This window comes from Scomber scombrus, chromosome 8 (genome assembly GCF_963691925.1).
Source record: "Scomber scombrus chromosome 8, fScoSco1.1, whole genome shotgun sequence".
Lineage (NCBI taxonomy): Eukaryota > Metazoa > Chordata > Actinopteri > Scombriformes > Scombridae > Scomber > Scomber scombrus.
In genome coordinates, this window is record NC_084977.1 from 16970943 (window position 1) to 16996311 (window position 25369).

The 25369-nt window shown below is 38.1% G+C and overlaps 2 protein-coding genes across 2 annotated transcripts in view; both read right to left on the bottom strand.

Moving 5' to 3' along the window:
• usp13 (ubiquitin specific peptidase 13) overlaps window positions 1-18982 on the bottom strand; it is a 31052-nt gene extending 12070 nt beyond the window's left edge. The window contains exons 1-13 of the mRNA XM_062424082.1: window positions 18865-18982; window positions 15474-15599; window positions 13491-13551; window positions 10904-11025; window positions 10090-10232; window positions 9137-9321; window positions 8761-8858; window positions 8421-8611; window positions 7147-7218; window positions 5270-5363; window positions 3108-3233; window positions 598-751; window positions 66-240 (exon numbers count right to left, since the gene is read on the bottom strand). Coding sequence (XP_062280066.1) covers window positions 66-240; window positions 598-751; window positions 3108-3233; window positions 5270-5363; window positions 7147-7218; window positions 8421-8611; window positions 8761-8858; window positions 9137-9321; window positions 10090-10232; window positions 10904-11025; window positions 13491-13551; window positions 15474-15599; window positions 18865-18975 — 1658 coding nt within the window. The 5' untranslated portion in view covers window positions 18976-18982. The remainder of the gene's footprint in view (window positions 1-65; window positions 241-597; window positions 752-3107; window positions 3234-5269; window positions 5364-7146; window positions 7219-8420; window positions 8612-8760; window positions 8859-9136; window positions 9322-10089; window positions 10233-10903; window positions 11026-13490; window positions 13552-15473; window positions 15600-18864) is intronic.
• Window positions 18983-21076: 2094 nt separating this feature from the next.
• On the bottom strand, window positions 21077-25127 carry ndufb5 (NADH:ubiquinone oxidoreductase subunit B5). Its single transcript, XM_062423825.1, has 6 exons — window positions 24998-25127; window positions 23722-23804; window positions 22768-22834; window positions 22550-22611; window positions 22113-22219; window positions 21077-21301 (listed from the first exon to the last, which is right to left on the bottom strand). The coding sequence occupies exons 1-6, from the start codon at window positions 25113-25115 to the stop codon at window positions 21181-21183; spliced, it is 558 nt and encodes a 185-aa protein (XP_062279809.1). The 5' UTR covers window positions 25116-25127; the 3' UTR covers window positions 21077-21180.
• Window positions 25128-25369: the final 242 nt, after the last annotated feature.

Genomic DNA, 25369 nt, shown 5'->3' on the forward strand with positions numbered 1-25369 from the left:
AATTTAAAGAAAACATCCACTTGTAGAGTAGTCATGGAAGGCCCGAGCAGGCGGACTGTGCTTACTTGACTCCGGCTGACTTGGCCTGCAGCGCTGAGCTCCAGAAGTCAGGGACGTTCTCCGGCTCTGTGAAGGCCTGCAAACAGGCGGTGAAGGGGATCCTCGCTCTCACCGGTTCTGGAGGAGCTCTCATGTTCTCCTCAGCCTCCTTCAATTTGGCCCCATAAGCCAGCAGCTCCTCTGGTGAAATGAAAACAAGGACATAAAGAGTGTTAACATCAACAACATGTCTTACAAGTACTGCGTTTACACATGAAAGAAAAAGTGTTGAGTGTATTGATGGGTCAACAAACAAGTTCTTCATCTAAATAAACAAACATATCCTCCGTCTATGTTACACATAGAGTCTGGCACCTCAGGACCTTCTGTGCCCTTTCAGAGCAAAGCTTGCATGATGCCACCTGATCCCAGCGTCATCATGCCAGCTGTACTGTCCAGATGCAGCTGCGGCTTCGTGCTTCAAGTACACTGTGCCACACCGGGTGTGTGTGTGTGTGTCTGTGTGTGTGTGTGCGAATACTGTAGGAGATCCTTTACCTCGATTAGTGGCGGCCTCAATGGGGGCTGGTAACTGGATGCAGTAATCCACCCGCTGAGTGTAACGAACCCGACGTGTCTGACAGCACTGAATTCGCTCCTCCACGAGGAAGCGGAAGGCATCGCTTGGATTCTCTGAACCTGCGCTGTTCCTCTGTAGAAACAACAAAATAGAGAAGAAGACAAAAAAAAAGTGAGGCAGGCAGATATTTATTTTGATTATCAGGCTGACCAGTGTGAAAGACCCTCTCTATGCCAGTGTTTGGTTTGTCCATTCTGGGCTACTGTAGAAACATGAAGGTGCAACATGGCTGCCTCCATAGAAGAGTACTCGCTCCCTATGTAGATAAAAAGGGCTAAAAGTAACAAAAAATAATTCTTAGTTTCAGTTGGATTACACACTAATTAAAACATACTTATGAGTATTATATCCTAGATGCCCCTAAATCTTAGAAACTAGTCCTTAAAATATTGAATATTGACCAGTGATGTGGTCAACCACTGATAGAACTGAGGGTTATTCAGGTTACAGATGATAAACAGCCTACAGCTGCAATCAATCTGTGTTTTCGTCACATATTAAAATGTCTTAATCATGGGGTTTTTTTCAGTAAATTGTTTGTGAATGATTTTTTAACGGTTGCAAGACATCCAAAACGTTTCATCAATCATTATTATTTTCAAGAAAGCTATTTTAAATACTGCATGTCTATCTAAGAGCTATGCTACCACCAACATGACAGCACAAGCCTTCAAATCCAAATCTATCTATACGCTATTATGTGCTGCAGTCTATTAAAGTTTCCTGACGTGGCTCAAACGCAATCTGTTTGACCCAGATATCTAAGCACATTCATTCATAATGTAAATGCAGCTCTTTTAATTTGGGAACTGCCTCAATGAACCGAACCCTCCATAACTGAGAGTGTTAACATCTTTTCTGAACTGTGGGCACATGAACCGTTATTGCCGAGTGGCTCTGTATATCTCTCACTGCGTCTGAACAACAGGGGTCATTGAAGTTTATATCGCGTTTATTTGAAGACTGTGATGAAGGATGGCGTTGGGACTTCACACACAAGTCTGCATGATGGCCTCTCTGCAAGCCAGCCCATCTATTCTAAGAAGCTACAGAAATATACAAGTTATAATTTTACTCTGGGCAAGTATGCAGGCTGACATTGACAGAGGAAAATGTTGCTGATGCTGGCTTCAGTCAGGTTCAGTCTATGTCTGGCTAACTAAATCAGTATCTAGATTACAGACAGCTGTAAAAGGGCAGCAAGTGTACTAAAGAAGGATCGACAGTAGGGGGCTTTTTGGAACAAACCAAGTTAACATGTCACAGAATTTCTTACACCGGATGCTGCACCTACGTAGAAGAAAGTGAGGCTGGGAGAATCTGTGTGGTTTGTTTTGTTGATCCACATGACATGAGGTGGAGGAAGTGTTGGGTCCGAGTCAGGGCATGTCTCCTGCTGCTCGGGCAAACTAGGAAGCATTATCTGGCCTCCCCGGGTAAACAGATAGCATGAGCTATATATATATTCTGGTTGAGAACGACACATCAGAGCACCCCATGTGTGTGTTGACCCGCCAAGGAGACCGTGTGCTGTGTTTAGTCAAAAACAGACCATCCCCTTCAATTCAACTGCCGGACTATGTGTGTCAGGGGTCAGATGGAGCCTAAGAGAATCAGTTTTGTGAAGGCAGTATCCCTTTCTCTGGTGGGTTTGTAGTGTTTCCACTCACTACCATTAAGAGCAGATAGAACCATAAACATAAAGCCATTCACATGTTGTTGGATGTTCTAATGTAAGAATAAACAATTGAAATCCAAAACTGATCAATTTTGTTTTTATTCCCCAAAAAAACTGAATCAAAGTAAATGTACCCTTCATATTCATGGTTAATCACATTTCTACAATGAGCCGTAACATAACAACTGATGGAAAACTGAGCCATTACCATGACAACTAGGCAAACTTCATCCACTGATAAAGAATAATGTGGGTAGAAAGCCTGGAAAAAGGTAGGAAGTGACCTGGTGTTAAGATTATTTTGTCAAACTACACAATATGAATAATAACTATTGTATACCTTGTTGCAGGCAAAGTTGTGGATAAAGGGAAAATTACCAAAATCCTCTGAATACAATTAATCCATAAGAAATGTCATGGAGAAAAGAATTGTTAAAATTGATAATGGACACTTTGAATCTCTATGACATCCTACGATGTTTGGTCTCTTCTTTCACTTTTTTCTGCTTCCTGTTCTTCAATGATTTACAGGAAGTTGCATTGTCCTTTATGTGAAGTGAATTTAAGAATTTAAATAACAAAAAGGAAGTTGGGCAGTATTTTTGGATCTTGTTAGGATCCTGTGTGTGTGTGTGTGTGTGTGCAATTTTACCAACTAGTAAAGCATTAGTGTCTTATGCTTCAACTCTTGATCTAGGTTTTAAATTGAAAGACTTTGACCTGCACCGAGGTTCAGTTTCACTCACTCACCTCCACCTGATTGATGACGTGCAGGAAGAACTCATGGGCGTCTTGTTGTCTGTTTGAGGAAAACTCTGGGTGTCCTTTGCTGACCAGGGACTTAAACATCCGGGGGGAAACGCCTTGCTGCTGGTGCTGGAGAGAGAGCATTCGGGCATCACACACACTGACTCTGCATGACCACTCACCTGTCTGAATGTCCAGTACCAGTGAAAACATTTCCAGTGATTCCAGTATAATATGAAGCACTGAGTCACATCCAGAGAGAAGCCTTGATTTGACATGCTGATAAATGGTTTCTCTCAGCTAAAGAACGTTTTGATCATATCCAGATAGTATCATTTTCATTATGTGGTCCAAGACTTTGATGCTAAGCATCATTAATGGCATTATTATAATGGATGTTCCTCCAAGTTTAGTATGCAGTGCATGATAAAGCTTCCACAATGAAACACTGGCATCAGTTGTTAAAAAGGGGTTAACTGCAGGGAGCCTCCTAACTACAGATTAAAATTGTGCCCGCTTTAGCTGTGAAATATTTAATGCTTAACAATGAATATTTCAGGGAGGGGGACACATCCAGACATAGTACATTTCATCAAGGAATCAACACAAAACTATCTTCATGCTAGTCTTCATACAAGCAGCATGTGACTAGAAAAGGAGTTTCTGTTGTGTAAAATGAGATTTAAAATCATCCATATACTAAATATGTACATTTGCACATTTAATGTTTACTAAAGTACAATTTTGAGGTTCTTGTACTTTTTTTTGAATATGTCCTTTTTCTGCTACTCCACAACATTTCAGAGGGAAATACTTTATTTTTTATTCCTCTGAATATATTTAACAGCCATAGTTATAAATAACTTTGTAGATAAAGATTTTACAAACAAAACCTAAATATGATGCATGCTTAGAGATTAAACTACCTGACGGTAAATAGTTAATATTGACTCATTTGCAAGCAACATTATAATGCTGCTTAGATGTTAATTAATCAGCACCATTTACATTATAAAATAATTTAGCAAAACAAATGGCCCCCATTTGCCTTCACAACATGTATTTTTACTTTTGATACTTTAAGTACATTTTGCTCATAATACTTCTGCACTTTAACTTAAATAAGGGTTTGAATGCAGGACTTTTACTTGTAGAGGAGTTTGTTTATAATGTTTTACTGCTGCTTTTACTTAAAGGATCTGAAAACTTCTTCCACCACTGATATCTTATATATATAAATAATGTTCATAATTGATTGATGATTTGGTGCTAATGTAATAAATCATCAGACATCCCTGCATCATCCCACCACACTGGTTAACTATGCATATGTAGCCAAACTCTATCCAAACAAAAGGCATCTCATACAATGTTTGGCAGGATAATACACTTTTTAAAAAGCTCATTTTTAATGATAATTAATTAGTGATAATTTCAATGGGTAATATTGCCTTAGTACTAACTGAGCACAACATGCCAACACGCGCCCCTCCCCCGTATATCTTCCCAGCTGTCAATATGTGTCCAACCCTGACACCACCATCACATATGGAGGAAGTGCAGGATCGCAGCTCTGTGCTATCAATTACTGTGGCTGGTAAGGCTTACAAGAAGCCCTGGGCTTACAGACCTAGTGCTGGGTCCCATTGTGCTTTAATGGTTTTCCTCTTCTAATTTCCTGGCAGCTGTGTTTGAAAAGGCTATGATTTCACAACATGTGTATTCAAATTGGTAAAACAATAACACATGGGAAGAAAATAAAAGTTGTTCAACAGATTACGATGCAATCATTAAGCACAGCGAGCATGTGTGAGAAGTGATGCAGTCTATTAAGAGTTGTGCCTGGAGCTGTAATTGAAAACAATCCGAATTGCACATTGTCATGCATGTTGTCATGCAACACAATGTTTGACAGCGTATCTAAAAATCACGTCTTCTTTTTGTTTCAACAAGATTTCTGCAGCTGTCACAAACTCAGAAAGGTAGGCGAGCTCAAGACAATCACTAAAATCATGAGACGGCTTTGCTTTTTAAATTTTGGGAAATTTGATCTTAACTCTTTACTACAGTCATTAAGTGGAAAAAGACTGACTACCACTCAGTATTAACATGCGTCTGTCGGTTATGGACCCAGTTTTGGGAGCTGGACATACCCAGTTTAATACCTTGTATTCTTCTTTCATCACCTGTTCAATGAGCTCAGATTTCATGGGTGGTTTGGAGTACTGGCCTGAGAGCAGCCCGTGTCCCAGTTTAGCCCTGCCGGACAAAAACAAAAGGCATAAACATGAGAGCAGAAGTTTGTTTTAGTATTTTTGTTGTTCATCCTGCAGGCACAGTGCACACGTTGTATTTACACATCAGAAGAAAAAAAACATTTCAAAACCTTCAGACAATGCACCAGGGGACACTATCTCTTAACTTAACTCTGACTCTTGCGTCTCACAAAACTGGCTCGACTTCAAACGCACCTCAGTTGCCACAGTAACCAGCGCACCAGATCATATGTGCAAGAAGCAAAAATATATCACTTTATTATTCTCCCTCTTTTCTTAAATCCCTGAATTTCTTAATTTTAACTGGTTTGGTTCATCACTAGTTTCTCCTGCAGGCAAGATGGTAGACAGTACATCATTTATCTGTGAACAAAATATTTTATATATACAGTACATACATAAATCTTTGCTCCTTCCTCGGACTATGAAACACAATGTGTCAACCACTAAACCAAACACTACAAGCACAATAAAACAAGTAAAATCATTTTGACCAGTATCACTTTCTTCAAATGACTACTTCACATGAGTCTTACACTGTTTTATACTAAAAAGTATGACTGAAGGATTTATACTCATCTCTCATTATGAAAGATGAAAAAGTGCAGTATAAAATGATTATTTGTAATACAATAAGAATTCAGTTAATGTAAGATTGAATATTCTCCTAAAAAGATTAAATTATAGACTAAAAATGGTCTGTAAGTGATTTACATTTGATGACATTGAAGACAAACTAATCCTTGTGTGTTCTTTAAACGATGATGGGAGATCAAGATTTTTAAGAGTAAATTAGGTGTAGCGGCAACAGTTATTGTTTTCATCATTAGACCATCATGAAGCACACTCGCAATGATTTGTACATTAATAGCACCAAAGCCCAGCCATCTTTTTAGATAATTGCAAAATTGTAAATATAAATCTTGCTCTTTCTGATCTTACTTTGTATCTGGAAATCTTATTCAAGTGGTGTCATCTAATTATAATTTAATTAGGATAATCCTACCTATCCAACACTCTGCCTCCAGTGCTTCTTAGAGAGATAAATAGAGACCTGACACATCAGGATACACAGATTCTCTCTCCTGATCTAGTGCTGACAAGCTCTATCAGACCAGGACGGTGACAAATATACACATGTTTATCTGGCAGTGTGCTTCAGTGTGTGTTGTGTAGCTGCTGGTTATGATTTACAGTCCGCATTAACAGGACTGAATCATTGACAGAAGAAAAACTGCTGCATGGGCTGATCAATGAAAATCCAAAGCCGGAGGATGCCCACCTGATAACGTTTATCCCCTACCCCCAATTAAGGAATGATTTCCGATTACAATACGGGATTGTAAAACCAAGTCATATTAACTCAACAAATGTTTATCTGGGCATGTGCCTTAGAATATGAAACGTGGCTTCACATAATGGATATGTATTGTCTCGGTTAAGACTCAACTCATTAGCATCTGACTGGCCTCTTGCACCACATATGGCTTACATAACAAAATACACCCGGATCATATTTCCGAGCACTTAAAAAACAAATATGTACAATTTACTGCCTTAACTAAGATTCATAGACTTATTATAAAACTGTAATGTCATTATGTAATTATTCCAAGCATTTTAATGGAGATACAAATGTGTTACTCACAACAAAACGTCACTGTTTTTTGTTTTTTGTTTAACTTTGAGACACAGAAACAGCAGCAGGTGAAAACCACCTTCACTTGTTTGTGAACACTACATTATGTAACACCGGAGTCACTTACATTTGTGTTGCGAAGTCTTGGGAGGGGTCAAGGGGTGAATAGTCAAATATCCTCTGAAGATTGCCCACATACCTAAAGATTGAAATACATGTCACACGCTCACCTCAGACAGAGCACAGGGAAACACACAAGATACGAACACCTTCAACCTGCTGTTTTACACCTGGTAGTTTTTAAAATGAAGTATCAGTTTTGTGTTTGTCTGTATTTACATTCACAGATATCAGTGAAAAAAATAGTAGAAAACATCAATAACTGAAAGAAATATAAGGATATGGCAAATAAATCATTTTGCAATATTGCAAGCTAAAGATGGATCATATACACAATTTAATTTAAAACACTGCTGAAAACCCATCTTTTCTCCTTGGCGTTCAGCCACAGCTAGGCGAGAATCCTTGGCTCTTATTTTATTTTATTGTATTTTTATCTTTACTTTTACTCTTTTTTTTTAAATTGAGCTCTTATTATTCCTTTACTGTTTTATTTATTATTATATTTGTGTGTGATTATATTGTATTTTAACAACTGTACAGCACTTGGTTCAACTGAGGTTGTTTTTAAATGTGCTTTATAAATAAAGTTTGACTTGACTTGACTTGACTAATTCCATGAGTTAGTGCCTACCTATTGATGTTGTTTGTCAATAAGTGTTATGGATTTGTAGATAAGTAAAATTTGAAAGAAAATGTTTATCTTCTGGAAGCTAAATAGTATGTTGTTTGAGTCTCTCAGAAGAATAAAAGCTTTAAAATAAACAATGATAATTGTTCTACACTCTCATGATTTCACATTAAAAATTCATCTTGATCTGAGCTTCTGCAAACAGGCCCAAATGACCTGGCCTATCAAACCTCTGTTATGTGTTTCATTTTGCTTAGAAACATAATTATCAAAATGCTGTAACTGCTAATGGAATTTTTTTTTAACTGTAATTCAACTTAGTATTTGCAATATTTCCTGTATTTTTTGTAATTGTTATTAAGTTACAGAGCTAGAGTCTTCTTCTGTGATATCTTGTTTCTACAGTACCTCCTGTTGTTACAACAAAGACAGTTAGGAACTTAAATGAAACAGCCAATGAAATCATGCATCAATGTTATGTTCTCTGTTCATTCTGTGTTTATCTATAAGTCATAATGGCTCCCATAAAAAATTTAAATATTCTAATTGAACAGGTACAATTCACATCACAATAACAATTTTCAGGGACGGCCAAGATAATCAATATTACACGTTTTCCTTTAAGTGAAATCTCATCAAAGCGTACTCACATCCTCTGGAAGTCTGGGATGCTGAAGAGGACCTGCATTATTGTGCTGAGGTAGCAGCTGTTGCTCAGGTTTTTGACACCCGTGTAACCAGAACCGTACACCGCCTTCAGCTTCATGCCCGACTCCTGGATCACCTCCCATTCACTGACCCGCGGTCGGGCGTTATTGTCTGTGTGGTGGCCATTCTCTGTCTGAGTAAAGATTAGAAAAGCCTTTACTGTGGAGGATACAGGAAGCATCGTGGTTTTAGTTTGGTACGTGCAGATACATTTTGTTAACGAGCTTCAGATGTTCTGGCCTGTTACAAAACTGAATAGTAAAATCTGTTTGACTAACTTACTCTTTTCTGCATCTGTAGCATGTCTATCCCAAAATGTGTCAAGTGTTCTGATATTTGGGGGTCCAACACAGCTTCCTCTTCCTCAAATGAATAAACATCTGAAACCAAAACATCAGTCAAATGGTGACAAATTTGGACACAGAGTTTTGTCTAAAAGTGTATTTTCTGTTTCTGTATGTGAAATAATAAAAAACTTCTTTAAAAACTACAACACTCTGTATCTAATGCATATATTGTTTATGACGGCAAGGAAAATTATTACTGTTAATTGGATGAAGCTGTTAATTGGATGAAAACTACAACACTCTGAAGGAGACAAATCATCGTTTTTTTGTATTTAGCAGCAGTTCAGATAAACACATCATGCATCTCAGACCTGCTCCATCTGGGGTGATGGTGTCCAGTTTGGCAGCCAGCGGGTGGTTGGTCTCTCTGTAGTGCTCCAGAGCGTGGCCGTTGCCTCCGCTCCCATCAAAGAACCACTTCCCACAGAGCACCGCTCCGTCTGTCAGGTTCAACCACAGATTTTCTCTCATCTCGCACTTATGACACTTCCAGCCGCTGAGAGAAACACAGAGACTCTTATTAGTGTCTTGTTGTTGCTTAATCACGCAATCCTGCTGAGACCCAATGAGTGACACCTTTGAAAATGATCAAAAATTGCATTATGCTCAGGAGCAGGTTAGGAAGTGATCAGATTTATATTTTTGACTGTAATTGTAAACAGACTGGATGAAAAGGGGATTACTGGGATTAGTAGACGCCAACCTACCTAACCGTTTCACAGCAGGAACATGCAACAGAGCGCACTTGCAGTAATTCATAAAACCATTATGCAATGGATCATTCAATTAACCTCTTTGTTTAATCTCAGTTCATCCCCTTTTGAGCTGCATGACTTTCACATAATGCTGCTGCCCTCTCACCTCTGCATGATCAGAGATCCACTTTGACAATTTGAATATACTTTGTGTTGAACGTATGATATTTTAGATGTTTTACAGGTTTTACCATGAAAACATCCTGTGTGCAATAATCAAAAGGAAATGGTAAAAAAAAAATGACTTCCTCTTGTTTCTTAACTTTGTATTCGAACAATTTCTCAAATCTAATACCAACACACTGCTATTGCTATCTTGGGTGTCTCTTACAAAAGAGTAATTCCCTCAAAAATGTGTATAAAATATACATAATGTCTTGTGTGAGGGAAATTCAATTTTTAGGACAAAATGCGTTAATTTTGACTCCTTAGGTTTTTCATTGTTGGGGTTCATAGAAAGCATTCATTAAAGCCCACTGTGTAAATTATATGTTTTATGTCTGTCCTACCTGGGGGGGATCCTGACCCCGTTATCCAGCTGTCTGAGGCTCCTGGCATGTCTGGACACCTGGATCTCTTCCTCCCAGGACTCAGGCTCCTGCTTCTTGTAAGCTGATGGTGCATTGAGGACGGCATCACAGGCAATGGTCACCTGTACATCATATGAGGTGGCAGACGTTACCGACTACTGTCTGTTATTGACAGTGTTTTCAAATACAAGAATTCATACTGTCATTTGTCAGTCAACAGAAAGAGCAACTGTAGACATGCAAGATTCACTACATGATGAAGCTGTGCCATGACAAGTAATTTATTAAGCACAAGAAGACAGGGCAGCACTATAACACTAAAACAGTGCAGAAACAAAGCATGCAAGCCATTTTCATATTAAAAGGTAGTGCCCAGGACACATTACATTTTTTACAATCACAATATATCATACATGCTTTAAATATTTCTAAAAACCAACTCCGAGGGCGTGCCAAAAACCAACTAGCATTCAGTGAAGAAGCTTCCACGCAGGCGGAGAAACAATGAGGTGATGGCGGCATCTACATGTGCATATCTGTGATTTCCCACAAAATGTGAAAGTCTATACACTAAAATGATCAAAATTAAAAACATTTAGTTGACTTACTAGAGGTTATGTAAAAACTAAATAGTCATTATTCTTTATTCAAATTTTAGAAAACTCACTTTTTTAACCTTATTTAACCTAAATAAGTGAATGGATTCAGGGTGACGAAGGGGGAACCAATGAGTGCAACTTCCCAAGGACATGCATGGAAACACAAAGAGCCCGTGCAGCAGCGACTCACTGACCAGAGCGGGCAGCTCCTCAATATTTGGTAAGGGGATCTCGAAGTGGTCTGGAAAAATGACGAGCTTGGCCTCATCTTCATATTCATAGTCCTCTCCATTAAAGTCGCGGTTTAGCTCTAAATCTTTAAGGGAGGAAGCAAACATTAGGTCAGCTGCTGTTTGATAGTGACTGACGTCTGATCAGTGCATCACAGTCGGCTTTTTCCTCAGTTATTTTTAATTGTATGATCTGTTCTTTTTTGTTTTTGTGCATGAGGTTTGTTCTTTTTTTACATTATGGTCTTGTCTCTCTCCTTAATCAGTAAGAGAAATAAAAGATGAAGCCTTGAACAAGAAAACAATCAGTGACATCACTGATTTTCTTTTACTTCAGTGACAGGATGACTTTAAACGATGCTGATGACTCTCTCACAGAGACAGTGCATTTATATTTAGGCATTTAGCACTCACTCTTGTCAGCAGCTATTTACACTTACAGTTAGTAACAAGTTACTGAGGATGACTTTAATTGGTGTCAGTGATTTGTGCAGCTATGGAATGATAATTTTACTATTGATCATATAACAAAAATAAATTATCAAAATATTATTTCTATTGTTGATTAATTGGCCAACTATTTCCTCAATTAGTGCCCATCACAATTTCTGAAAGCCTGAGATCACATCTTGTTACGTCTGACCAACAATCCAAAACCTGAAGACATTTAATTTACTATCAAGTAAGACAAAGAAAAAACATCAAATCATCACATTTCAGAAGTGTCAATGACTGACTGCTGTTCGGACAAAACAAGACATTTAAAAACATCATCTTGGACTGTGTGGATTTGAAGACATTTTTCAATATTTTTTTGTTCTACGTTTTATAGACAAAACAAATAATCAATTAATAGAGAATATATCAAAATAATAATAATCAGCAGATTAAATAATAATTAAAATAATAATTAGTTGCAGTTAGAAGTTAAAAATTTAAAGAAATTAAAGAAAAAATTTTGACAAAACAATAATCAATTAATAGAACAAGAGTACTAGTTAGAGCTGTAGCTGGAACCTGTAAATATGTTGCATTTTTGCAGGGGTAAAAATGTATCTGCTCGGTTGATCAACTAATTAATGAATTGACTAATAATTGCAGCTCTAACCAAAATGATTCCAAACTTAAATTGAGCCAGAAACCCAGAGGAAACCCCCTCTTAATTAACTGGCCATACAGAGTTGTCATTCTCCACTCCAGCCTAAAGTCGAATAATGACTCATCAAACAGGATCATAGGTTATCTCTGACATTGTTATTGTGGATGCTGGTTTCGTGGTAACGTCGGAGATAAACAGCTAACGGCTCGATTAGATCATGGAGATATGACGGAGATGACGGTGGACACATACATTCCTGCCGCAGCATCAAAGATCAGACTGGACAACACCATAAATCGTCCCAGAGAAGGACTTCTTAATAAAATTCAGACTGAATCAAATATTGGCGAGAGGGTTGACCTAATGTTCAGCAGTAGAATAAAGTCTGTATGATAAGAAAACTGGAACAATTATTGACATAGAGGTTGAATGGAAAGAATTTCTGCTCCGCCGGGGTGACAGTGAGGGAGGGTGAGAAAGAGGGAGCGAGACACCTGGTCCTCGCCGAGCAGCGTCATAGCACGGGTAGAAGTGTGTCAGCCTAGAAGAACGGTTGACAGGTGGTGGCAGCTGAGAGGCTGGCGAGTGACAGGAGGCGGCCCCACTGTAAACCAACCACCCCCTCCCCACCCAAAGGCAGGGGGAGGAGGCCCCGGCTACGCATGTGGCACTTTGATTTAGAACAGTTACCAACCACATATACAAATAAATGGCCTATATATAGAGCACAGGAGGAGTAGGAGTAGGGGGTTGGGGGTCTCATCATGGGAAATATCTGATACTTCGGGTAAAGACTGACTGGCGGGTCATCACAGTGTAACAAACAATAACATTAGCTTGTAATGGAGGGGCTTCCTTCAAGTGAGAGAGGTGCTTCTGACATACAAATCACTTTTAAATGTAAAAACAATGTAGCTGAACCTTTTTTCTGGCACCAACTAACTTTATGTTGTATTCAGCCAATAATTTTTTTTCTTCTTTAAAAAGCTGTTTGAGAAACTCTCCAATATTTCCCAAAACAGACAAGAACTAGAGACTAGTAAAAAAAAAAAAAAAATTAACACCTATTTGTGAAGCAGAACGTGGTTTTATGTTGTTTTCTGCCTCATTAATCATCTCATGACTTCATTTATCTTGTGACCCCAGCATGAGGACCACTGCCCTTGATGACTTAACTGTATATAAAGTAGTTAAAATTAGCAACACCTGGAGCAGCTAAAGCATTAAAATGATGTGTATGCACTGATACATCTGTATTAAAAATACAATAATGTAATATAGAATAAAATGTCACTCACACAGGACATTTTGTTTTGTTTTTTCCATTTTGAATGCATGACTTTTACTTAAAATAGAGTGTATACAGTAAATATTGTTGTACTGATACTTTTACTGAATAAAGATATCAGAGTACTTCTTCACTACTGCCTCTGACAGGCAAACCAAACTTACCTAGAAACACTTTTCCATTTCTTCGTCTGGGGATGGCGCCTCCTGCAGCTCCTGTTGCTTTCTGTGAGGAAACAGGAAGCAAGAGAGATTAAAATGGATCAAGGAACCCTCATCACATTACAATAAAAAAACATCCTATAACACAAAATACTTCTCTCTGTAAATTCCTGAAAAAAAGCTTGTATGCTTTGCTTTGACAGCAGGTCCAGATGGTTGTCATTTTGTTAAAATAGACGCTGGATGTTCCAGTTGCCAGGTCAGGTTACAGGGTGAGGGGAAAACCCCCACCATGGCATGGACAGAATTTTTAAAAATCAATAATGATTTTAACTTATGTTGCACAGTTTGATTTGTGGCAGATATTATTTACAGTACATCTAACATTATGTGTTTGGGCCTGTCAGTGTGCCTTTCTGCTCTTACTTCATTTCTCTCCAATACACACTGTCTTAAACACTGATGGAGAAACATTTCAGTCGATTGACTGATGCATGAATCAATCAGTAACCTGCACCCACTTTGTCAGAGGAACCACATGGAACATGAATTTGCCAAATCACCAGCTGGCAGCAAAACATCCCAGTGCCACCCACCAGTCTCCTTCCAGCCCAATCAGCTTCAGGTGACCGCCCAGACAGGCAGGAGGACACGGTACACAGACAGGAAGAGAGAATGCTGACACACTCAAGACCGAGTGGACTCATGGGGAGGGAGGGGGGCTACAGCAGACACAGGAGCCTGCAGAATGCGAGCAGCTGTTTCTGGCCAGATCCAGGCATGGAAATAGCAGCTCTTTACAAAGCAGAGCTTATCTGGGGGCAATTAGAGCCAGTGAGAAAACATGGCAGCAACTATGGCCTTTGTTGTTCACTATCAACTTTTGAAAGGAGGACTGTTTGGGTTTGTGTGTGTGATGTCTCACAATATAACGTAACCCAGTGCAAGACCACCACAAAGTTCAGAGTTGAATCGATATCTCTCTGGCTCACTATAACATTTTAAAACATTACAATCTCAAACTGAATCAATTAGTCAAGTAATTGATTAGATTAAGTGATCTTTTAAAGCAAAAATACCAAATATTATCTGGCTTCAGCTTTTTAAATGTGATGATTCGCTGCTTTTTTCTGTTTCATATAACTTTACATTTTAGTTTAATTTTGCTTTATAACTGTTGGTTAGATGAAGCAAACAATATGAAGACATCATCTTGAAAAGTGTGACTGTTATTTTCTGACATTTAACAGACTAAAGATAATCAAGAAAGACAGATTCAGATGCTAAAAATAATCAATTGCAGCGTGATTACAAGCTTTCCAAATATTTGTTGCATATCTGTTTTTTGCTTTGGATTGCTTTTTACTGTAAGATATTCCTGTTATGTTGTCTACATCATGTACTCATATAGCTGCAAACAGAACAGCTACCATGCAAATGTATGTGATAATTGTGATAATACAGTACAGCTAAAAACATGTCAAGTAACAGTCAAAAACACTGAGCCAAACCTCAGTGTGACGGTTGAAACAGTGTCTACGTTAACCTTTTTATCCTTTCACATAAAATACCAAAGATAACTAAGCTTTTTAATTGTAGTCATTTTAGGAGCATTTAATCAGAGATATCCAAAATAATGTAATGTATGCAATAATGTATACAGTACAGTACATACTACTGCAGTATCACTGACAGCATCAATGTAACAGACTTCTGACTACATGAATGATGCTGAAGCTTAAACACGGTTCTGTAAAGTGTGGGATGACACTGAAATGAGAGTTAAGTGTCAGAGGGTTAAATCATACCAGTTAGGGAGATTTTTCCACCTTGATATTTCTTTCACATCACATTTTGTAACACTGGCAAAGTACATAAAGATTATTCTCACTCTTACTACTACCACTAATTCTACTCTAACTGGTACTGTGCTTGTTGTAGTCCAGTTAAAAATGACTTAAATCAAGGCTCACATGGAAAACTTACTTCTTTGACATGTCGCTTGAGGTGCATGTAAACACTCTGTCCTGTTTTGCGATAATGCCTCTCCACATGTTCTCGTCCAAAGCCCAGGAATGTGTTCATACACACATACAGGCCGCCCTCAGACTCCTGCACACAAAAACAAACAGTATCAATGAATGGTTGTAAGAGGCGGAGAAGCATGAACACAACTGCATATTTAACACATTTAAAACCTGAAAAATCGCATATTACACTAAAAACAAGTTCCTCCATGTTCTACATCTCTGAAGTGACGTCTTCTGTTCTTATTTTGTTACGTTTGTTCAATTCAGCAGTGCCTGGAAACCAGATTTTCAGTGCTTACAGTCTATAATATACATACACTCACCAGCCACTTCATTAGGGTACAAAATCTAATGTAGTCCAACACAACAGCTCTGTCATAAATTCTACATTTGTGAAGTTTATTCATTCTATTTTATTAGGCATTTTCAGAAAGGCGATAATTCTACTTTATGTATTATTGAGGTTATAGTGGGTAGTAGTGTGTTGGAGTGCATTACATTGAATGTTGTTCCTACTATATTGTCCACTCCACAACACTTTTCAATATAATACACTCCAGTACACCACCACCATCCACAACAAACCTTAATAATACTTCATAAATGTAGAATTTATGGCAAAGCTGTTGTATTGGATTTCATTAGATTGCACAGATAGAAGGAAGGGGCTGCTGTGTGTATATCCACAATCACATGTATTACATTTCCCAATACCTTTTTTAATCTAGAGGATAAGCTATATTTGAGTGATATTAAGACTAATTCACAGATAAAATTGGATGAGAATGACTAGACATTAAAAGAAAATCATTGTCATGACAAAAAAAGATGAATCATCAAAGTAAAATCTTCAGTGGATCTTCAGTCTGAAAGATTTACTGTAACGTGCTGTTTTTTGGCCACACAACCTGTTACAAAAATGTCACAGTACATGCACAGTGGGAATGCAAATAAGAGAGATGCCAATGAGTCTGCACATTTTTCATGCCCAAACAGTTTCTCTTGCATCCTGTCAAGCAGCAAAATATCTGTTGGCTCAATCCTGCACAGAAAAAAAGAAATCTCACTTTTATTGAGAACATATCCACAACTGAAGAGCCTTTTTTTTAAAACTGTAAATCTTCATCACACTTTTACATGATAATCAAACCAGCAAAAGGACTTATTATTCTTTTATATTTAGTTGTATAATGTAAAAGTATCACAAATATCACTGTAAAAGCAACTTAGTTTATCAGTTATGCTGCTGCCGTTTCATTTAAAGAACATTTGCTGCACTCAGCTATATGAACAATTGACAACGTTGCTTTTTGAAGGGCTATGCGGTTACACAGGTGTTTCTCCAGTTTAAAAACACAGTAACATTATTCCTCATAATGTTGCTTGGACAGCCTGTTGGACTGAAGCCCACACTTTTCACAACTTAGGTTGACCAATAGCTAGTTACACAAGATCATTTTGTTGCATTCAAATGATGAAGAGCTTGTGACCAGTGGGTCACATTTAAATGGTTTTAAAATGCAGAATGAATACAACATCATTCAGGCCTTCTTTTTTGTTTATAAAACTCCTTCAAAACTGACCTAAATCTGCAATCAGTGTAGGCCTTATAAACCCCTTGTGATAAACCTTTAAGTGGCCCAGAGTGACATTCGAGCCTCAACAGTGCAAGGATAAAAATAAACCAGTCCTCGGGCCAACATGATGAAATCCAGACAGCTGAGTCACCTTTAAAAACAGTTTCAGAAGAGAAAATAGGCTTTTATTGTATCTGTGTGTTCCGAGCCAGATTTCATATCTGATCAATGCAGGTGCAACAAAGTCCAATTTAAAACTGTGCCTTTAAATTCTTAAGTTTCTGACATTCAAAAAGTTTTAGAAAATCTGAAAGCAATACCGGGAAGTCTTGTCTTACTTGTGTCGTAGAGGACAAAATCAATGAAAACTGAATGCTTCAGAGATTTCCTGTCATCAAAATCACAAAAACCTGCAGTGACACAGCAACATCAAAACCTACCATAAAGTCCCCTACTGACTGATAATTGAGTATAAAAAATACTAATACAGGAAAATTACAATAAATTCACAATCACGGGTAAATATAATCTCACTTTTAGACAGCAGTTAATTATAGTAGTAAATCACACCAGAAACTGAATATCAGTCTATAGTGTTAAAACAACACAATTAACAATAAAAAATCACTGCTGTGTGCATATCATTGTAGACATATGAATAGTAATATCACATACACCAAGCTGAGTACCGCTGACACATAAAATCCAATTTTAAGAATATTATAAATCACACCATAAAGGTGGCTGTAAACTCATGCATGGGTGGATTTAATGATTTGGGAGCCCCATGTGAACTCTGCCTTGCTTTATTTTCACTCTTTCTCTTACTAGGAATGTTGGTATTGGCACTGCAGTGATAGATGAAGTACTCAAAACTTTATACTAAGGTAAAACTATTAACACTGCACAGTAAAAAATACTGTAAAAGGTCCTGCATTCAAACCTTTACACTTAACTTGTGAAATGTATTATATAATGCTGGATAATTAAATCAATAATCATGCATCACATATCATTTGTTATATTTTGTGAATAAATTCTTATTGTGCAGCATAACCAGCAACATTTATTTCCTCTGAAGTTGACGTATACAGTTTCATATTATAAAGTGCTTTCAGGGCCTTTTTAAAGTTATTTCAGTGAACAATGAGTTAGAATAGTAGCATAATACAATAGTTTTCACATCTAGACATCATAATGAATCTAAATCTATTTGGGGCCCTTTTAGTTGGGGGCCCCAGGCAGTCGCCTACCTTGCCTAATTGTAAACGCTCTTCATTTAACTTGAAAGCTCAGGCAGGTGTGTTAGAGAGCCTACATACTGGTTTCATTGGCCTGGTCGTGGCGGTAAAGTGGCCTTAACATCCGAAAAAAAAAAACTCTGCCTCGCTCTCTCTCTCTCTCTCTCTCTCTCTCTCTCTCATTCTCCTGAGATGTAAACAACATTTAATTATTTATTTCGCTTCAAGTTCACGACGGAAGGTGGCCGTGGTTACATCTCTCTCACTCTCACTCTCTCACACACTCTCTCTCTCTCTCTCAGACACACACACACATATACATTTCTGCAGATTCACGTGTGTTGTTAAACCAAGCCAAAGCAGACTGTCAGACAGCCCATGACCACGCACTCCCTCCCCGCTAACGACACGCTCATGTCACGGTGTGTGTGTGTGTGTGTGTGTGTGTGTGTGTGTGTGTGTGTGTGTGTGTGTGTGTGTGTGTGTGTGTGTGTGTGTGTGTGTGTGTGTGTTGAGGGAAGACACTAACCGGAGAGTCGAAGGAGAAAACGCACTCGCTCTTGAAAACCCTGTCTCCCGTCCTGGGGACTCTGATGGTGGGCATGTAAGGGACCAACAGCTCTCCTAAGTCTGTAGCCATCTTCACATTCCTGCTTCTCACACCACAGTGCTGCGGAGACAGCGGAGCAGCGCTGTCAGAGGAGAGGATGCTATTTTTAAAGCTCTCCGTCTCTACATTCCTCCGGCCAGGGGGATGTGACGCTGAAAAACATAAAAATAAAATGATAGAGGGGTGGAGGCTGCGCCGCTACACAGGCTGCACAGCTAAACGCATAGAGGCTGGTGTTGCTCTTTTGTTATTTTCTTGCAGAAAACAAACATCCGACCTTCTGCTGCTGCTGATGAGTGTAGTGACGCGCTGTGCACAGGGTTATTTTACCAGAAGTGCCCCTCCCACCTATGAGGATGATTCATAAAGCCAGACACTCTTACTACAGCACGTTTCCCCCTCCAGGATTCAAGAAAGAAAGCAGGCTTATGAGATGCACTTTGATTTTTAATGAAAGATATACTACAAAGCCTATTTATAAAAAATTGATCTTCAGCCTCTTTTGTTTGAAATCTCATCTAATCATGTAATCTCAGTAGCAGTTCTTTTCAAATCACACCAACTAATACGAGTCATATTTCTTGCATCTTACCCAGTATAATTTAAGTAACCATATTTAATAAGATGCCCAAGTGGCCCTTTGTCCATCCGACAACAATAATCTTTTCTGCGCATGTCTGCCACCAAGTGGACGCTCCTGTTCATAGCAGAGAGAAAAAATGAAGCACAGTAAAAATGAGGTGACAAAATGTTATATATTTTAAATGCCAAGTCACACATCTTGATCCTGCACATTTTAAAAAGCTTAAATGGTTGATGGTGGATATATGATCCATTTATATTAAGATGCTGCTCGCTTACAAAACTTTTTTTTTTAAATGGTACGGAAATATTTAATTTCTCACTATTAAGAGATAGTCATAACTTTTCTAGAGGTGGCTCAATAGATTTAAATCATTTTTAATTCAATAATTTAATGGGCAAAAACACATGTTCCTAAAGTGAAGCAGTAAAGCTGAATAATCTGCCCACACATCTGACATTGACTGTTTTACAGAGCAGGTTTAAAGTGTCCTTAAAGAAATGTTTACAGAGTACCATGTAGCATATTCAATCAATCATTAATTCATTAAAAATTGCATCCACAAAAAGTGTTCCCTACATTGTGTCCTTGTTCACTTACAGACTGTATTTCCTGTCAACGGTCTTGTGGATATGAAAGTAAACAAGTCTATGTTCATTATGAGGCAGCTGCTTGATACCATAGCCAAGGATGGATGACTGAACGAGCCTACTGGGCACAGGACCTGGGCCACAGGGGTCAGGGGCCACTCTAAGTCAGAGCTACTGTTTGAAACTAACATTTTTTGTTGGAAAGTCACAGAGCTCAGTTAACAGTAGTGAAATCCTGTCAGTATTAAGTAGGGGTGGGAATCACCAGAGGCTCAACGATACAATTTTATTGCAATTTCAATATTGCAATATGCTGCTATATATTGCAATTCATTACCTTTTTTCACCTGCAAATTACGTCCCTCAAGGGGAAAAAAAATCCATTTTCATTTCTATAATAAAAGATAGATTACTTGGCGCCCATGTATCGATACAATATTGCCATGCAAAATATCATACTATGCTGTATTGCTTCCCCCCCCCACTCCTAGTATTAAGTATCTGCCAACAATGTCCGATCCAAAGTGTTTTTATTCACTTTTCCCCATTATATCACTACTGCACAGCATACAGAAAACATTTCATTAAAATAGAGTGAAATTGGCAAAGCAACTGACTAAAAATAGTTTGACAGCAGAACAGCTGTGCTTTCAGAAAATAGAAGCAGGCTGTGTTTGATGGTCTCCTACAATATTTAGCCTCCTGCTGTATTTAATAAAATATCTTACAGAGGAGTGTCAGTGTGGATTTGCTGTGGGCAGACTGTTGAAGACACGTCTGTTTTCAAACCCAGAGGAGAATAAACAATCAGACAGCGGAGGATTTCAACCCAGAACCTTCTTGGTGTGAGACCTCATCCTGAATACTGAGCTAGCAATGACACCTGATCCATAATTGTGCCACCTTATGTGAACACGTTTACAGCATGAACCCAGTAAAGACACTGCAAGACAGAAAATCAGAGTACATTTACAGTCGATACTTTATTTACGCAAGAGGAAGAAAAAATGTACAAACAGTGAGATTGATCGGTATGATGTACTGATGGTAAACGACTCTGGATTAATTGTCAGGTGAGGACTTGGGGCTGTAGTCAATCAGCTCCTTGTTGATGGTCGCCACCTGGAACCAGGGGCCGTCTCCCTTGTCCCTCATATGTTGGCGCACCTCCATCTGTGTAATTCTGTTGGCAACAAACAGGCAGCGAATTCATGAAATCAAGTAGCATTAAAACACATAGACTTTTCACAAAGCTGAGCAAAGGAAAAACAATGACTCTCTCTCTCTCTTTAGAAAAACCACAGCTTCCTGGTTCGCTTATATTCAGAATCTAATTATTGTGCAATTAAATTAGACAAAGCACTAAACCTAATCAGAATTTCTGAATCAACTGGGAGAAATCTGTTATATCATTGGCGCCCACAATTATATTAATTTTTCTTTGTGTACAAATATGTTGTTCAGTTCATGCTGTATGCAGAAACTCTGCTACTGAAGGCCGAATCTGGGGACAAACGACACAGATTATTATTTTAATACGGCACAACAAACACCTCCATCATGGACCTGCTATATAACGATCTGTGAAAGAAGTACATGTCCTCTGTATATTAATGGTGTTTCTGGCCAAATAAATTATGAATGAACACTGCAATCGTAAAATCACAACTTTACCACTGACCAAATGGCTTTGCCAGCCCAGATAAAACTTCCTCATCAACACCTTCAGTTAAGTGCAAAAGGATATTTGTGAAGGATGTGCTAACAAACTACGTGTGTCCTTTCAACACGATGAAACAGAGCACTCGTCTCGTAACCATGATATCCATTTAAAAACAACCGATTACAAACACTTGCATCTTTTAAGCTGGCATTGATCATCTTTCTCTTTTTATCCTTTATTTGTGAGACACAGCTGTGGATGTTTATGCATCTTTGTGGGCGTTGCATGATGGCAAAATCTCCAACATTAACACAACAGTAGAAAAACTCACCTCATGTCTGCCTTCTCTTTCTCTATTTGGATTGCAGCCATCATCTTTTCGTAGTCCTTCACTGGGGAATCATAGAAGTTCCGTGCGATCCACCTGCTGATGGGGTGCTGCAATGACAGCGAAAAAGACCCGTATTGCAACTGTATTCCATGAAGAATAATGCATTTCTCTCCTTAAAACCTTTTGTCATGTGTTGTGACCGTGTTGCAGTTAAATGTTGTGTTTTCTATTAAACGGCTGCCTTAACCAGTTAGTCAGTTCTTCTGCTGACGGACGATAATGCCAGAAAGAATACCTTTTACATTTATCTGAAATATTATCACATGTATAAAGTGTTTAAAAAATACAAAGGTTCCACTCTGAAACACACATCTGCATAAGTCAACTAAAAGATCTGAGGTCTGAAAATAAATTGTAGACAGAATATCCATCCATACCTTGTAGTATTCCCAGTGTTCAGGTTCATAACCCTCAGGAATCTCAGCCAGCTCTGCTTCACCTTCACAACACAATCACACTCAGGTTCAGCTCCAGCTAACACGGAACTTCTTTCTTATTTATTCGATTGAAATTTCCATTGAATAAGTCCATCAAAGGATCTAAATCATGCACCAACTTTAACACACAACAAATACTTGAAAAAATGATTACTTACCAACGAAGACATTCACACATGTGACAAGCACAGCCACTGGAATACCAGTCAGCAGGACATAATATTGCTGAGAAGAAATGAGACGACCAAATGAGATATGAGAGAATATAAGTTACTATTATGCAAAAAGAGTTCATGTTTTACAACTAATTTAAGATAAGCCTTTTGACAGTCATTCATTTTTTTAAGAAAAAAAAACAAAGTTTTAAAAAAAAATCAGCTTCTTAGATGTGAATATTTGCTGGTTTATTTATTCTTATATAACTGTAAACTTAGTAGAGATTGTTTATTGTGTATTTTATTTTATTTTATTTTTTATCACTTATTACAAGAATACTGTTGTGTCAATTTTGAATTTCCCCTTATGGGGATCAATAAAGTTTACCCATACCTTACCCTACCCTTAACTTTGGGCTGTGGACTGCTGTTACAAAAGATTTGACTTACAAACATTTTAGGATGTCACCTTGGGCTTTGGAAACCAGTAACAGACATTTTTCCCAACCAAACAACTAATCAATTAATCCAGAAAATAATAAATAGATTATTTGATAATGAAAATAATCCTTTGTTGCAGCTCTAATTTCATGAAAAGGTTTATTTCATTATGTTGAACTTCTAGATCATATATTGATCATCTTTACTACTCTGTATAACATCCATGGGCAAAGACTGCAGCTTATTCTGTTTCTGAATACACTGCACGTCCTTCGTTATGTGAATGTTCATAGGTGAAATAAAAATGCCAACAAGGTGGCATGAGCATGCACTAACATGCTCATGTATTCTTGTCAAGTCAATTTACTCTCTTGTCAATCAAAACATGACTCTTCATGACAACTGTCTGCTATTTAAATCCTTCTCAGTACTTAAACACTGCAGATCACAATTTTAACAGCCTCTTGTTGTGTCATGCTCATGTCCATTAAACTTGCATGCTGCTTTAGTACTCACCAATAAGCGCAAAAATCTCCTGTCGTAGAAGTCGGAGGGTTTGACGATAAACATGTTCTTTCCATGACCCCAACGGACGGCCACTGAAAAACAAGGCAGAGATACCGTCATGACCGTGTATTTTAATGTTAGCTACTATAATGAGATAATATGAGACTAGACAGACTGGACTGTTAATCATGTTTTGTGTCATTTGAATAATTCTTGATTTTAAAGGTTTGGATTACTGTTCTGAACTTATTGTTTTGACTGAAATTAACATCAGGGCCTCAGTATATATACACCATTCATCATTCTTCCAATTTTTACAGACAAAAAACCACTCACTGTTTATCATCATAGCATCATATTAATATTAGTATGTTGTGATATTTACCAAAGGTTTGAACAATGATGTGTGTCCCATTGTGTTAAATTAGTTGTCTGGAGGGACCCTGAAGGCTAAACAGCTATCTTTAATGGAAAACTTAATTTTTTTTTTTAAGTCTGTCTTAAAACAATAGTCAGAACTTTAAATGTGGCAGATGTCCACTTGATATGACTACGCTACTGAAGCATCATATAAACTTCAGATAAACTTTTAAATGTATTACTGCACAAAATGACTTTGTGGACACACTGTGGATTGTGGCCCCCATCACTTACACTGAAAGCACATTTGAAGGGGGTGTTTGGATAAACAGTATGAACAGGAGGAATGACTAAAGTGAGGAAAACCTCTTTCAGTGACCATATCACCACCTAGTTGTTGTAGACACATTTGGAGACATTGTGAACCTGTCCTTTAAGTGTTTCCTGACACAATACACTATTCATCATTTAACTGTTAATATCAGTTTGGTTAGTATCGATATATTGTGATATATACCAAAGTTTTGAAAATTATGTGGATCCTATTGTGTCAAATGACTTTTTCTGGTGGGACCCTGAAGGCTAAGCAGAGACCTTGAACTATACAACTATGTGGCTTTGTCTGAAATCACTCCCTTATTAGCTCATTCAATCCCTACATAATGAACATTAAATACTTTACTCTACAGTGAGTGCAAATCAAGATTTAGGCCACTCAGATAACACGACGTAGGGTAAATGCAGTGCACTACAGAGTAAACAGGGAGTGATTTTTGGACACAGCACTTTGTGTTGACAGCAGGACAAACGTAAAGTTACCAGCTAGCTAACGTTAGCAAGCAAGCCGCGTCGCAAGGTCATGAGAACAGACAGACACCTTCACGTTCAAACGTTTCACTCTGTAAGGGGCCACAGTGTCACTTACCTTTATCTGCCCGCGGGATTGTTCGAGTGAGCAGATTTGCCGCAGTATTTCCAGATTTCAGAGGACTCAGTCTGGCTGCAAAGGCAGCAGCAGACCTGAGAAGACTCATGGACACCATGGCTACTGTGGGATGACGCGCTAACAAGACGAGCTGTGATTGGCTGATAAGAGAGTGAAGCAGGAGCCGCCATATTTAGTAAGGGCACAAGTCTTAATTCTGGTTTATTTGTTATTATTGTGTGGCTTTTGTCGATAAATGTATAACCAATATAAAATGACGTATATATTAAAATTAGGAAAATACATACAACCCAAAAAATATTTTGAGTGTAGAAAAATGCATGTTGGGTAAAGTGGGAAGGGCTTTTCTAC